Here is a 16,827-nt window from a genome sequence, read left to right on the forward strand (position 1 = left end):
TGCTGGCTCAAAGGGCTGGATGGGTGAGGCTTGAAAGAGACAGCCATGTGGCAAACGAGCAATAAAAACAAGAAAGGCAGCAAAAAAACTAAATGTCCAGCCAACTGCCTAGGGCTGTGAAGCGTTCCACTGAACAGGTTTGTTGGCTGACATAAAAAAAAAAAACACCAGGAAAACAATTTGACTTTCTTTGTTTTGTTCTTTTCTTTTTTTTGGGAGAAAGACAACAGATATAACCTGGTTAACAAGCCAAAAAACACTTGCAATCAGACCTCTGGCACGTTTCCCAAAAGCTTTGTGGTGCTCCTACAATACAAAAACGATTGAGAGTATAATCTTGCACTCCGCAAAACATTTTGACAAAACTGATCTCTGCATAGAAAGGAAAAGTCATCTTGCCTTGTTTGTTTGTTTTTTAATCAATAACGACAACAAAACTATCCATCTTTCTATTACAGATCTAAGAACAGTTTAGTGTAGAAGCATTCTTTCAAGGTGAGGCGGACAATTGACCTCCACTTGGAAAAACTTCCAGACAGTTCCGGTGTCCTTGCAGAGGCCTTTCGTCCATCTATTCCAATTGAGAGAGCTAACAGCAAGATGCTAGTGAGACTGGGGGGGAAGCCAAACGCAAGCCTTGGGACGACAGCACAGCACAGCACAGCACGGCACAGCGAGGCGGACGCTAGATGCCATATGGGATTGATGGAAATGGGAGATCTACAGGAAGTGGGGCGGGCGGCCACAAGTCACATGAAACACAGCACAGTCAGCTGATTGGTGCATTTACCCCGTCAGGTGGTAAGTTGGAGAGGCAGCGAGGAGAGAGTGGGTTGTCCACACCACAAAGGAGTGTTGGTGGCTGCCGAAATGAACACACACACAGAAAAAAAGAACAGCACAAAACCTGAGCGAAAGTGCCTTTTTTTAAGACACAAACTAACAAATAAAAACAGCACATACATTCAAACACAAACATACAAGTCAGGAGCATAATGCATGACCAAATGCACCTGACTGACATCACAAATGACCACAACAGACAACAGAGGAACAAGAGAAACACACTCAACACAAAACACACTCAAGACCTTTATAATACATGATGGGAGAAAATTATGACCAATGATATAGTCATAGTCATAGACATAATCAAATGCGTGCACACAGACACACATAGAAACTGACACGTACGCAGACAAATTTTCTCACAGACTAAATATCAATTGCCAACACCTACAGACACACACGCACTCAGACTAGTGCACAAAAGTTCATTAGACACAACTTTGTGTGCACAAATTGCACAGCGGCGCCACCCTCTCTTTGAAGAAAAGAAACGCTTTCTATTTTTGCCCTCTCGTCTTCTCCACTCTCGCCTTCTCCTCCCAGCCGAGAGAAACAGAGACTCCTCTCCATTCAAGAAAGGAAACGGCACAGCGTTTTGCCTTTGAAAAAACGCTTGGGAATAATTAATTAAATTGCTTAAATTAGATGTGGGGGAGGGCTTTGGAGCAGGGTGTGTGTGTGTCTGTGATTCATCTTAATTGCTTTTGTAAACTGGATGACAATGATAATGAAAAACGGGCACCCTAGCGGCGGTGGGCACTCCACCAGTGCCAGGGCGTGGAAGAGTGCACACCTCCTCTGCCAGTCTAGCTCCCTCTACCCGCCCTGTCTGCTGTGGTTGGGGGGTTGGGATGGGGTGAATTAGGGGCCTGTGGTTTACTATGACCGTGTCAGCTTTAGGGAAGACAACCAATGCAGGAGTAAAAGTTCAAAAGCGGTGTTAAACAACTGCTACATTGCAACTGTTAAATTATAAAGAAATTCATTAACCCAAAGTTGTGTGTGTGTGTGTGTGTGTGTGTGTGTGTGTGTGTGTGTGTGTGTGTGTGTAACTATGCATGTGTATGCTGCTGTCCTTTTGGGGGGGGGGGAAGGGGGATGGGCGGGGTGAGGGAGTGTGGCTTAATTCATTTTTAAAGTGTCTTAATAATTGACGAGATACACTTAGAACACATTTTAAAATACATTAGAACACTCCCGGTGACAAAACCAAAGCAAAGAAAGTGCACTCACAAGACGGATACAAGCCACAAGACAAACCTAGCCAAAAGCGCCTACCCATGCGCCCTCAATGCCCCAAGAACACTGGGTTCTACCCATGCGCCCTCAAAGCCCCAAGAACACTGGGTTCTACCCATGCGCCCTCAATGCCCCAAGAACACTGGGTTCTACCCATGCGCCCTCAATGCCCCAAGAACACTGGGTTCTACCCATGCGCCCTCAATGCCCCAAGAACACTGGGTTCTACCCATGCGCCCTCAAAGCCCCAAGAACACTGGGTTCTCTGAGAGGCTCTGACACAGATTTCTTGACAAGGTGGTTCCCATCTTGGAAGAAGTGCAGGAACAAGCAGAAACAGTTTAGCCAATTGGTACTGCAGATGGTTGGAGCTGGTTGTTGTCTTCCCAGAGCGTTATTTGCACCAAGCCATAACTGGAAATGCTGTACATCTCTATAACCATGATATGACTTTCTCCAGATTCCTGCCTGCCAAAGCTTAAAGGTCAGTGGGGACAGGCACAACCTGAAGCACACAGTAAACCTGGGGCAGTTTTTTTTTTGTTCGCTGAAGGAGACAGTAGAAAGGTCCTTTCTGGATCCCCCCCCTCCCCTTAAAAAAACAAACACACAAAACCTTGAAAAGACATAGCTGGAGGCCATTTTAGACCTGAGCTTGCTTTGTGTGTTCACCAATATACACACACATATATATATATATATATATATAGCTACTCCAGATGGTGATTCATACAGCACTGACCCAAAATGGCTGTTGTGGGCAAATCCTGGAATGCTGTGTTCTGTTTGTCGGAATAAATATTAGTGAAATTCTATTCCCCACATAGGCTATGCAGCGCGCGAGAGAGGGAGCGAGAGCGAGAGTTTCACTGATACCCATGATCTGTGGAGAAGAACATTCTTGTAGCGTGTTACGCAGGCATTAGAGTCGGTCCTGGACTCCCTTATCTAACTAATAATCAGAACGCTCCATGGTTGGAACAAATCCAGCCAGAATCTCTGCACGCTGACCTACAAATTCAAAGGATCATTTAAGGAGTTGCTGTTCAGTTTTTGTTGGTCCGTCTCATGTGGTTGTACGACTCAAACAACCATCTATACTCTTTTTGAGTCAAACAACTGAGTCATCAAACAACAAATACAAAAAAATCATGAATAAATGCTGAAGTGTGAAGAGCATTCAGTCCTTATCCTGCAGTGCAACAGCAGCGTGAGCTCTTTAAAAAAGAACCACTTCATTGCACATCAACTGTGCACTGTTTGGTGATAGTGCTGTTATAGTGTACATGTTGTTTTCCTTTGAGTTGGTTCTCTCATTCTACCTCTCAACATAAAATCATAATGGTAAAATGACGAATTAATAATGGCCATTCTAAAATAAAACTCAGATCGTGGTGGAGATGCTTTTCTGGGTCAGAAGATGGTCCACTCCTTCCCAGTGTGTCACTCCATAATGCTCCCCACCCTTAACACAGCCATCAAGAGCATGACAACTTTGTGTGTGTGTGTGTGTGTGTGTGTGTGTGTGTGTGTGTGTGTGTGTGTGTGTGTGTGTGTGTGTGTGTGTGTGTGTGTGTGTCAGCTCAGGGCCTGTCTGCTCAACCACAAACAACCCTCATCTAGCCGACGATCAGACTGCCCCCACCCCTGTCGGCAGGACAACAAACACCTCAATCACACGCGAGGTTGAGGACTTTGTCTTTGGCACGGACATAAACAGAGATAGATGGACAGGACAGGGTTGGGACATCTCTTGCATCCATAAAAGCAGCAGATGGGATGACCGCCTGACACGTGATAAACCGCCCAATCAGCACGCGGCCATGAGTGTGAGCGTCGGCCATGTGGAAGTGGGAGAGTGGGGGGGCAAAGAAAGGCTTGAAGAATACAGGGGAGACCATCAGTGTGGGAGAGAAGAGTTTGTGTGTGTGTGTGTGTGTGTGTGTGTGTGTGTGTGTGTGTGTGTGTGTGTGTGTGTGTGTGTGTGTGTGTGTGAGAGAGAGAAACAACGGAAAAGAAGCACATAAAGAAAGACAGCAATAGAAGACAGAGATAGAAGATGATAACCAGATGAGAAAAATAGAAGGAGAAAGAGACTGACAGAGACGGTAATTTAAGAGTCAGACAGACAGAAACAGACAGAGAGGGAATGAGACAGACAGACACAGAGTGATAGAAATAGATGCAGACAGAGAGCAAAGGAAAGACAGAAAGGCAGACAGACAGAAGCACGCATACAGACAGAGACAGAGAGGCAGACAGACAGGAGCACACATACAGACAAAGAGAGAGCAAGAGAAAGAAAGAGAGAGGCAGACAGACGAAGCCAAACTGACCAACTCAGAGGGAGGGAGAGAGAAAGAAGGACAGGGACAGAGACAGACAGGCAGAGTGTGTCACGGTCCCCTGGCAGCCATGCTTGAGGCAGTGGGTTCATGGCTAACGTGCTGGAACGGCCTCCCCGAGAACAGCCGGTGTCTGCCGGGCCTTCAGCCGCGCACATCTCCCCACCCACTCCAACGGGACAACACACACTCTGTAGCAACATGGTGCCAATTTGTAATAGTCGGTCACTCTCAGCTCGTAAAGGTCACAGAAGAGAGCGCAGGACAGTGCCATCCGGGCTATGCAAGTGTAGAATTAGCATAACATATTTGGTTAATAATTCATCCTAATAAAAGCATGGAGGGGAGCAGGTAGAGGGTCAGGGCCGACAGCTGGCCACGCTGATCGCACGCTGGCCTCAGCTTCTGTTCCCTGACATCAGTAAACAACCAAACAAATAAACAAACTAATACATCAATATAGAAGTTCGGTGACTGACCTTAACACATTTTCCCACTTTCATCCTTCAGTGTTCCTTTCAACTCCACTGGCCCTGAGCCTGGCCTTCTAATTAGTCCTTTAGCTCTCATGTGAGCAAACATTATTTACACACACACACACACACACACACACACACACACACACACACACACACACACACACACACACACACACACACACACACACACACGGAGGGGAAGCGAGATGAAAGTAAATGAGATTCATAAAAGGAAAATGCAGTTTTAATATTCCTTGGCGGGTGGGAAGGGCTTGGACTGAGGTAGGAGGGTAATTTGTCTAGATGCTGATCTAACAGCAGACCTCTCCTGAGAGTGAGGGAGAGGCAGAGGATGAGGAGAGAGAAGAGAGGAGAAAAAAAAGGAGACAAAACTGTGGGGATCATTGGAATGACGATTCTTTGTCCTCTCTAGATAGTTTCTCTAAATGTGGCTATATACACACACACACACACACACACACACACACACACAGGAAAGGCTTAAGTTATGTGATGAGGATATAGACTCAAGCAAAGGCGAATGCAATGTCAGCACGGCTGCAAGTCTTTAGGCCCCTATAATCCATATAAAAAGTCCAATCATGCCATCTTATTACTCCCCTGCTGTCTCGCTCTCAAAGTGGAGGTGGTGAGAGAGAGAGAGAGCGAGATCCTGCAGAGGCAGGAAGTCGTGACATTTCTTTTCAACATAGCAAAAAGGTAAAGCCTCCCTCCAGTTATCCATCTAGCCTCCAAAAATGAGTCACTACATCACAGTACAAATGCGCTTACAGACACACTAACACACACACACACGCATCATATGTATGTACACACACACACACACACACACACACACACACACACACACACACACACACACACACACACACACACACACACACACACACACACACACACACACACACACACACACACACACACACACACACACACACACACACACACACACACTCTCTTACCCTGCAGCTAAAAAAAGCTATGCGTATTATCGACATTTTGGGCTTTTTCTAATTTAAAACTCCAGAAGAAAGCGATGCAAATGCTGGTGAGTTTTATTCTCCCCCCCCCATCTATGCTTAGCTGCGTCTGCGGTTCTCATACTTCTGAACGCAACAGAAATGAACCTGAGGCTGTGCAACAAGGCTTAGGAGGATGAGGGGAGGGGAGATGAGGAGAGAGAGCAAGAGAGGCAAAGCACGAACACACAGCTCAGGGAGTGTGAAGCTGTGCTCGTGAAACAGCAGGATGTTCTCCCCCCCAACACACGCATACACAATCATGAGTCGACCCACTTGCTCGTTAACGCTCGTTAACAACAGTCACACACCTGTGCGCCGCACTGATAAACCTGTTAGTTTCTGAGCCGCGGAATGAAGCTTCATTCAGCAAAGATATTTTTGGGGAATACATTCAAACCCCCCCCCCCCCCCCCCCCAAAACCAAACACTCGACCCCCCCCCCCCATCTTTCTTGAGCAACTGGAAGAGAATAAGAGCAATAAAAGCAACCTCGTTGCTGTACTGTGACATGGAAGTGTCAACATTGATGGAATTTAGGCCTGAGGTGTCACCAGTGAATCCACAGCCATTGCACTGTTTCGTCGTCAAGCAACCATGGTAACAAACAGAGAGCGACAGAGAGAGGGAATGTTCAAAATGATGGTGGTAGTTGAGTTGCTTTCAGGAAAACGAGAAGATGGTCTGGAGTGACCTTTTCCTCTGTCAGAGACCCAAACAAACTAAACAAAAACTCTGCCATTACTACCGAGGGCCTGTCTGAAAAGTACTGAACTCGTCATACTGAATGGCACTGAAAGACCATTCAAAATACACACTTGAGAAGTGTTGTTGTAGCCTAAAGGATAGCAAAACAAAACGAATAGCATTTCTTGGTGTGTATAAGATGACATGACTCTTGGCGTTTCAGAACTGCTGTGGCTGAACAGCAAACAGCATTTTTTGATGTGTGTGAGGATGTGACTGTTGGTGGGAAGAAGAATGGTGCTGAGGGCTGAAGGAGGTGTGTGTGTGTGTGTGTGTGTGTGTGTGTGTGTGTGTGTGGTTCCCGTGTAGTGGTCTTTGGGTAATGTGACACACACAGTGTCAGGGGACTAGGACTGGGAGGAACAGCGGGAGAATGGAAAGAAAGAGAGAGAGAAGAGAAAGACAACAACAGATAAAGAAATGGAGAGGAAAATAATAGATAGAAATGATAAATAATAATTCGTATGCACTAGTATCGTCACGATACCAAGATTTTTGTTTTGATACGATACCAAGTCATGAATTTTGATACTATACCTAGAAAACATTTTGAAGGGGATATTTAGATACATCATAATCTAGGAGTAGGTTAGGCTGTCATATTGTAGGCGTATGTTGCACACAAAAATAAAAATCATAAAAATTCTGATGCTGTATTTATACAGTATATATAATACATTAAATGGGCAATGGCCAAATCTCTCTGTATGAAATCATGTTTTGACTATATTTGTCAGCTATATCGAAATGCATGCAGGCATTAGTTCATTTCTGTTGTGGGATGCTGTGAGGACTAGTGTATATGCATCTGTATTGATTGCATGGACACAACAGGTGAGTGAACTCCTTAACCATCACCTGCTGGTCTTTGAATTCCTGGAAAAGTTTGGGATGTTTGGCCAAGTTTTACGTGTTGCCGCCCTTGCGAGAGGCTTTTTAAAACAGCGCTTGCACAGCGGTATGGCTATGTTTAGGGGCACACCTTTTTCAGCCACTTTATAGGCAGAATATCTCCATAATTCACTTGTGCTGCCATCTGTTCAAGTCTAGTCTCGAAAAAGTTGTCTACTCTCTACCCTTGCTCTCGACTCACTTCACGCTTGCTGTGACTCATATTACAAACTCAGTCAGGGTTGTTTCCCGCAACACACACCACTAGCACAATGTTATATGTCATATATGATGGTGGTGGTTAGCATTGTGCTTTAAGAGACAGATTCCTATATCCCAGATGAAATAGCCATTTGTGTCAAATCTATGTTTTTTTTCTTCCAAGATGCCGGTATCGTACTGTTTTTAACACTCTAGTTGTTCTTTTTCAGTGTCGGTGTGCCGTGCAACACTTGGGGATATACACCAAATCCACACACCAAATACGGGCACATACGAGCCCACAAGAAGAATGACAACAGTGTGATTCACAGAGAGAGCGAGAGAGCGAGAGAGCGAGAGAGAGAGAGAGAGAGAGAGGCAGGAGGTTTGTGAGGATGTGTGGTATATCATGTATAGACAAACACCCACATTACAGGGTGGAATTGGCCCAAAACCTTATATCCTACACTTACATCATCACAATGTGATTTTATATTTCCAGACTCTAACACGGAAACATTCCAGAGGCCCTTTATTTGTCTCTCGATCAGGCACCCGACCTGTGGCTGCAGGATTTCTTTTGAGAAGCACTGTAATTTAGTTATTTTTAAACATGTTTTTACATGTCGCACGTGACTGCATATGTGCAGATCAATGATTCATACATGACAAAAATGGATGTATGAAGCTTGGGCGGGACTTCTACACTGGACATGATTTGCATTTTCCAGTATTACTGCAATATGGCAATTGTTTTGCTTTGGCCTGCATGTAAAGCCTATATAAATACACAATGAGGAAGAGGAGGAGAGATACAGAGAGGCAGAGAGGAAGAGGAAGCGAGAAGGAGAGCAGGAATGAGAGACAGAAATGTGAGAGAGAACAGAGAAGAGCAACGCCAGCAGCTGCCCTGTTTGGCTGTGCGTGAGTCACCAGCTCGTCTATCTTAGGTAGCCCGACAGAGCAGAGCGGAAGTCATGAGGCGTCACTGCCCATGTAAGGGTGCAGGCCGGCGAGGAGACAGGTGTTTCTGCCGGACGCTTTCAGCCCTGCTAGGCAGAGAAGTGCTCTGCTTGATGCGCAGGGAGAAGAGAGAAGCGGAAGAAGCTTGCAACACTTCACGCTAAATCAGCCAAAGCGCTTAAGAGCTGCTCTACTTACCACCAAACGAGCCAAGCCCTCCTCAGAGATGGCTGCGGCCGTAAAAGAAGAAAATAAAGAACGAGGGAGGCGGAGAAAAAAAACAAAAGATTGAGGACCTGGTTTCTGACGCAGTGGGGCTGCTCTTTGTCTTGGAATGTTGTTCAGTTTGCATCGGTAAATAAATTCTCGTCTGTGTCTGTGTCTGTGTCTGTGTGTGTGTGTGTGTGTGTGTGTGTGTGTGTGTGTGTGTGTGTGTGTGTGTGTGTGTGTGTGTGTGTGTATGTAGAGAGACTGCTGATTCTGCTCGTTTGTTACACTCGTGGAGTGTCGTAGCCAGCCATGAAATTAATATGGTGGCTGCTTTTGGGGTCTTCAGGGCGATTTAAAAAGAAGAGATTTAGGGTTTAGATAAGGAAAGTCTTAACCCCACCCCCCCCAAACCCATGTCTTCATATGTTTATGAAGGTTTAGAGCACTATGAATACACAGTGGAGTTAAAAGGTCAATAACTATCAAATCATCAACCAAAGGGGTCAGTAAAATCAAGAAATAATGCATGTCATAGCTGCACATTAAGTAGTGTGTGTGTGTGTGTGTATGTATATATACACTTGCGCACATCTGTAACTACACTTATATTCAGTAGTGTGTGTGTGTGTGTGTGTGTGTGTGTGTGTGTGTGTGTGTGTGTGTTTGTGTCGCATGCAGTCTTTAGATAGATAGCTAGGGATGAGAATCGAGAACCGGTTCTTTTTTAGAACCGGTTCCTAGTGAACCGATTGTTTAGAATCGTCAGCCAAATTCTTTAACGGTTCTGCTATCGGTCCTCTGTGGCGTTGCGCATGCGCGAACTTTTTTAGTTTCTTCTTCAGACTGCAGCAAACATGGCAACTAGGCAGAAGCGTTCTAAAGTTTCACACGACAAAAATGACACCTACGCCACTTGTAACCTGTGTAAAAAGTCTATTTCGTCGAAGGGAGGAAATACAACAAATATGAATAAGCATTTGAACACACAGCATGGAATTAAATTACAGGAATGTCATGTCTTCGATGCATGCAGCAGCTCAGCTAACGTTGGCGCTTCATCTTTCTGTCCAAGGTAAACTCCTCAAAAGTGATCACAACCACTCACTGTGTGAAGCAATTTGTCTTTATTGTGTGTAGTCGATCAAGTTATCTTATGTCCCTTCGTTTGAAGCATACATTTTAGCTCCGGCATTGGTCTCCCATTATTGATCACTTCACGTTTGGATTGAAAGTCCAGTTTTGAGAAATGTTTGATCGTACGGTGTTAATTATCGGAGGGCGTGTGTTATCAGCAAACGTTCGCGTTATCGTGTTAACCCATTATTAAACTGAGAATATCGTCTTTTAATCCATTATTAAACTTAGCATATAGCTACGCTAGCTTAGCTATAGAATCTTCCATTTATCAGCCCCCTACATTGAGGCAGAGGTAGTGTTTGCCTCCCCTCTTAAAGTGGCTTTATGTCAGCTCCGCAAATTCAGCGATTTTGTTAGTGCCATTTGTTTCATTGTGTAAACCAGCTTTCACTATATAAATAATCTCCATTTCCATCCAATTTAGCTGATGACGTTCAGAGTCAGACCGGTTCAGAGGCTGGTGGTCTGTCTGGGTCACAGGCTACAGCTAGCACGTCTTGTACACCTCTAGCCCATCCTTTCTTCGAGACAGGGAAAAATAAAATGACCGAGGAGAGGATCAACCAATGTCACCGAGCAGTGACTAAGTTTGTGGTGAAAGGTTTGCACCCTTTTACTACGGTAGATGCCCCAGATTTTCGGTAGGTTAATTTTTAGGAACATGTTTAAATTAAACAGAATACATTTTATTTAAGTTATGTAAGTTTTATGTTAAGTTCAAGAGAAATATGTATAAATGTTTTTGGTTATTTTTTTTTTTTTAATGTGTATGTATACATACTGTATATGGTGTGTGCAGCATTATAAAAAAATATATAAAAGAAAATTAATGTAAATAAACCCGTTTGTGCTCTTTTTTTCACCCCTTGCCCAATAAGAATCGATAAAAGAATCGATAAGGAATTGAATCGATAAGCAGGAATCGATAAGGCATCGGAATCGTTAAAATCTTATCAATTCTCATCCCTATAGATAGCTGTAATGGATTTGAGATGGTAAGAGTGGGCCTACTCCCCGTCTCTGCCTTGGGGCAAAAGTAAACGTCTAAAGTCCTTCTCCTCCTCATCATCGCTCTTAAGTAAAATTGGACTTTTCCGTTTCCTCTTGTTGCGACAAGATTAAACATCCCACTCGTAGATGGAGATGGAGGGGAAGAAAGAGGAGAGAGGATAGAAACAAAGAGGGGAATAGAAAGATAAATGGTAAAGACAAATAGAAGAAAGGAGGGAGAGACAGAGAGAAATAGTATGAGGGGGGAGAAAACGAAGGGGAAAAGGGGATTGTGACAAATCAACTGTCATCTCCCTTTCCCCTTTCCCTCCGCCTTGACGTGAGGTGTTAAAAGACTCATTAGGCGATGAATGGTGTGCAGCGGAGGAGAGAGGGGTCAGAGCTTATTCAACAAAAAACAGACAGATAGTGAAAGGAGGAAAGAAGGCAAGAAATGGAAGGAGAGAGAAAGACAAGCAAGAGAAAAATGAAAAGTAAGAAAGGAGACAAAGAGAGACAGACAGAGTGAAAATTAAGACAGACAGAGAGAGAGGGGGAGCGAGAGAGAGAGAGAGGGGGGAGAGCATTTCCTATTCAATAATCCTTTTACCTCCCCAATCTACTGAGAAAAAAGAAAAAACAGCAATGACAAAAGAATTAAAAAAAACTCTGTCAAAGTAACTGCTCAGATGAACTAAAAGTCCTGGCAAAATGTTCGCAGACGGGAAATTACGTTCGGACGACACAGCAGTCATCCAGCACAGACGGCAGGGTGGGGGGAAGAGATAGGACAGGACAGCTTTCAGACAAGTGATTTGATATAGAGGTCAGGACACTGCATTTTAGATAAAAATGCTTCCAAAAAACCCCGTGTGATTCAGCAGAACAAAGCCAACTGTCACAGTGATTGTCTTATCTACTGTCAAGATGCAAAGCTAGCAAAAAAAAAATATATAAAAAATGAAGTGGAAATGGGGTGGGGTCTTTGATGTGCTCCACGATGCATCTTTTTTATTTTATTTTTCTCAATGTAGACAATGTTTATTGTATCCATGTGCATTGGACAACCAAACGGGGCTGCACTATCCTGAAGAGAAAAAGCAGCCTCCGGTATAATTCAGACAAAACACTTTCATCCAGGCAGAGCAGCTTGGACAAAACGCTGTCCCCCAGGAGGTCCAGTTTCTAAATCTTCAAGGAAGATTCAAGCCTTCATTCCTAGCTTAATGCGGGACTAATGCTACAGGCTAACAAAGAAGAAGTGTCTTCTTGACTTGAAATGCGGTCTAATTTAGTCTTATACTCTCTCACACTGTCTTTCAAACAAGCACACTCGTACCTACTCTTATACCTGGGGGTGGGGGTGGGGTGTTGCAACAGCACCGCAATTTCCATAACGACGGCTTTGTTAAACCACTAGTTGTAGCAAGATATGAACTAGCTAGCTGGTTAGCCAGCAAAGTTATCCTCTGACCAAAACTGACCATGACACAATGCCTTGACTGACGTCTCAAAAGCCGTGAGGCAAAGTGTTTTACAACCTTGCAACTGCATTTTTTTACAACAATTCTTTTGTAACTGCGTCAGACGGCTTGCAACGATTTACAACAATTAATTTCACACCCCTGCAACTCATCTCTGCAACACTCTGCGACGGTTTTATCTTATTGTGTCGGTGTGAGTTTGCCTTTCATCCTTCATCAGGTACAGTCACACCGGTGTGTTTAGAATGTTGTAGGATGAATCAAACAAAACACAGAATTGTAGAATATTACATTACTGATGAGTGTAGAAACTCCCCTGCTGAAGGGTTAAGGGTCCGCGGGGATTATGATGCAGACAACCATCCCACTGCATCATCTTCCAGAAAAGAGAGAAGGTCAGAGAAAACCTTTTGGTTTGGATGCGCTCAGGACAAAATGTGTAAAGAGAAACGCAGGTGTGTGGAGCAGAGAGAGTGAGAGAGAGAATGAGGGGGGGGGGGGGGGGGGGGGGGACCCATCAGGGTGGCACTGCTGCAGCTTTCATTTTTACAGCCCATAGGTTTGTCTGTGAATGTTAAATGCTAACCCAGGGGGACAGAGAGGTGGGGATAGAGAGAGAGATGAGTGAGTGAGTGTGAGAGATGAGTGAAAAATAATTTATAATTAAGGGAGACTTGTGTGAGTGCTGGCTGACATGTTATTAATATTCACACTGATTAAGGGTGAGTGCTCCATGTTTTTTTTTTTTTTGTAAATGTCGCAACTGACAAGTAGTTCATTTTTTTCAACTTTTTCTTTTTGTATCTGTCTGGGTGAGAGATGGGTGGCAGGCTTAGCTTAACAAACAATCACCCTGAAATGTAAGGGGAGGGAGACGTGGTTAAAGTGTTCTATTTGTATTGCAAACCCCAAAATGGCTGCGAGGAGACAGCTGGAAATTAACAGTTTGGGACAGTGTCAGCTTGACTACTGAGGAGTGGTCAGTGGTTCACACACACACACACACACACACACACACACACACAAGACTGTCAATTTGAGGAACACTCCAATTTGACCCATGTTAATGAAGGTCCTCTCACACATTTTACAAACATTAAGACAGCCGTCTGGGTGAGAAGCAACCATCCTGATTAGCAGCAACTCTAACTCAACAACTGCTGACGGTTCATTCAGCCCTTGAGCTACAATGACTGTTCACAGCCTGATTGCATGTTAGGAACAATTGGTGCATTTTTTCTAAATTGACCTTCAGCTTTCGACTAGTACTTCTGAATGGTAAGGCCTAAAGCAGTAGTTAAACCAAACAAGTTCACAAGGGCCATGAAGAGATGAAGGAAAAATGCCTAACATCAACACATCTTAATGATTCTGAGATAATTTTTTAAGGGTAAAGACCATCTTGACTCTACTCACGATATACTCCTGCTTACCTCCACTCTCAGCACTTGTCAGGTTGACTAGAACTAACTTAATGGTGCTTATACCCTCATCGGCTCTCCTCACTTACTTTAGCTAGATTGCTCCAACTCCCTTGTAAGTCGCTTTGGATAAAAGCTTCTAAATGTATATAAATGTATATTCATATGAACCTCCAGACTGAATGAAGCTGACAGGAGTGGACAGAACCAGCCCATATTTATATATCAGATATGAAGTCAAGCACACATGACCTTCAGGTAGAGGAGCCCCTCTCTCAGGCAAGCCTGTGGTCAAGGTATGAAACCTCAATGTATCTGTGTGTGTGTGTGTTTGGGGTCTGGGGAAGAAGGTGCCATATTTTCACACAAACACGTTTTTTGTGAAGGAAAAGAAGTGTAATTACTGGATTAAAAACACTGAACACAAACAGACAAACAAACACACCAACAGGGAGCGCAAACTCATTTCATAGCGACCCACCCCCACACCTCTGAATAATCCTCACCTTTCCTGTTCCACTGAAGTATAATCCTGATCGTGCCACACTCACACACACACACACAGACACATCCTCTCTCTCACTGAACTTGCTTGCACACATGGACACACACACACACACAGCATGAGAGAGGCCAGGCTGGAGGATATTTCAGGATGCTGCTGCTTCTAGAGCCACCACTTCCACATCCTGTTCTGCTCAACATAGTAAAAATGACCAAATCAACACAGGGGAAAAATGCATGTATAAACACAGATGCACACATACACACACGCACACACGCACACACACACATTCAACCCCACTGACAGCAAAGCAAGGCGCTTCCTCTCTCTCCCTTTGCAAACAGTGAGGAACCACAGCAAACCTATAATCAGACGCCCGCCATAAAATCTGGCTAAAGACACGGTGCACAATGCTAAAAGGCCAAAATAGCAACAGGGCAGGGCGACTTTCACATTCTGCTGCTCGGCTCAGCTCAGCCAGGGAAGGGCACTTTAACAGCCTTTACAGTTCAGTGTGACAACACCACAAGAGGATCTTAAGACAAAGAGCCTTAAGGTTTACTAATCTGGGCCATGAAGCCTTGTCAGCTATTTGGAGGGATCCCTTTTCAGTTTTCACACAAAATGGGCTCTTTTTATTCAGTACATAACTGGCCTACTGGGTATGGAATTTAGGCTAGGCCCATAGCCGTTGTTGTGGGAGTGCTCAGCTTCTTTCTTGGCTTTGGTGAGAAGGTTGGAGGTAGGAGAGAGAAAAAAAAAAAAGACGCTGAAGTGGGGATCAAAGATCAGCTGGTGCCCTGGGTTTGACCCAGAACTGTCAAAGTATTTATCCAGCTGATCTTCAGCTTTATTAATCCACACGCCTGTTTATGGTGAGACAAAAAAACAATGGTAGGAGAGGAAAATAATGGCTACCCAAGACATGTTTCTAGGAATAGAGTAGGCTAATAGCTTCCAAATTAAAAGCAAGATAATCAAAAAAGAACATGCATACAAACACAAATGTATTAAAACACAGCACACACACTATATGGGATTCATCTAAAAATATGCCCATCCTATTTTATATACCCTTAATCGTTGCGTGCGCTTGTTTGTGGCCTACGAATTACGCACCTAAATTCCGTACTTCCAAGAAAGGGATACCGGAAAAGCGGTCACAGTAATGAGAATGGAGGCATCTATGACAGTCTGTGTACCTTGCCGTTCCTGACTGTGAATAAAGGGTAGCGATTAAAAGGAAGCAACAAAACCACTCAAATCCAGGGCATATAAAACCCAGGCAAAAGACGAGCTCCTCTCGAGTAAACGTACAGAAATGTACCGTGGTAACGCATAAACATGGACCCGAAGAGGGGGTGAGATGGAGGAGAGGAGGTCAGGAAAGGAGGAGAGGAGCAGAGTGAGAGAGAGAGAGGGGTACGAGGTACCACGACGCGAACGATGACAAACACGGGGCCACTGGACACAACTGACAGAAAATTCAGTCACCGCACGGCCCTGTATCAAACGACGTTAAATCCATCCATGCGCAACACACGAACACACCACAACCACAATAAAACTGAGGAAAAGCAGGAGGGAGACAGGACAGCGGTGACCCCCGCAAAAACAAAAACAAAAAAAGAAACATTAAAAACAAAAGGACCGGATAAAATGTATCAATACATGGTTCATATCGTGTAACCACCACCACAACAGCCAGTGATTAGTTTCGCTCGTACTTACATGTAGGCTGGCGAGAGTGGAGAGGACCTGGAGGTTTTAAGGACGGGCACTGGGAATTTCCAGCTGACGGGAGAACCGCTTTTCCATTTCAACGGCATGTTGTCACCACCAAAGGGCTACAGCTGCGATAACGACGGCGAACTGTGATTCCATAAACAGGGCTGCAGCGAGGGCGTCCATTCCACACTACCCACACCGAGAGCGGAGGGGGAGGATGGCAGGACGCAGCCAGTAGCAGCAATGGAGGTAGCGGTAGGAGCAGAAGCAGCAGGAGCGCCGAACAAGTTAAAGGTTAACAGCTCAGGCTAATGACAGGCTAACGCGAATATCACTGCCCCATGCAACGCGAAATCGATGCCTCCTTGTCTGCCGGCAGCGAGATATTTGAAGGCTGTGTGACACTTCCTGATGAAGGGGGGAAGAAAAAAAGGCGCCTGCGCTCCTGTCAGATGCGTGCAGAGGCGCAGCGATGCTACTGCCCCGGCAGCTCAACAATAGTGCCACCTGGTTAGAAAGCACAGCCGTCTGCAGTAACGGGCTTGTTATAGGAAGAACTGGGGAAGAGGGAGGAGTGAAAGGCAGAGCGAGAATGACA

At 44.7% G+C, this 16,827-nt stretch overlaps 1 protein-coding gene across 3 annotated transcripts in view; it reads right to left on the reverse strand.

The window, feature by feature from the left end:
• klhl13 (kelch-like family member 13) overlaps positions 1-16,827 on the reverse strand; it is a 79,501-nt gene that overhangs the window by 31,365 nt on the left and 31,309 nt on the right. The window contains exon 3 of one of the 3 annotated variants that reach the window (XM_012841461.2): positions 791-862. The exons of 1 other annotated variant lie outside the window; for it this stretch is intronic. In XM_012841461.2, the coding sequence (XP_012696915.1) occupies positions 791-862 (72 nt within the window). Of the gene's footprint in view, positions 1-790; positions 863-16,232; positions 16,762-16,827 lie in introns of those variants that run through there. One more of the 3 variants, XM_031572060.1, reaches the window with a different exon arrangement.

This window comes from Clupea harengus, chromosome 8, assembly GCF_900700415.2.
Source record: "Clupea harengus chromosome 8, Ch_v2.0.2, whole genome shotgun sequence".
Lineage (NCBI taxonomy): Eukaryota > Metazoa > Chordata > Actinopteri > Clupeiformes > Clupeidae > Clupea > Clupea harengus.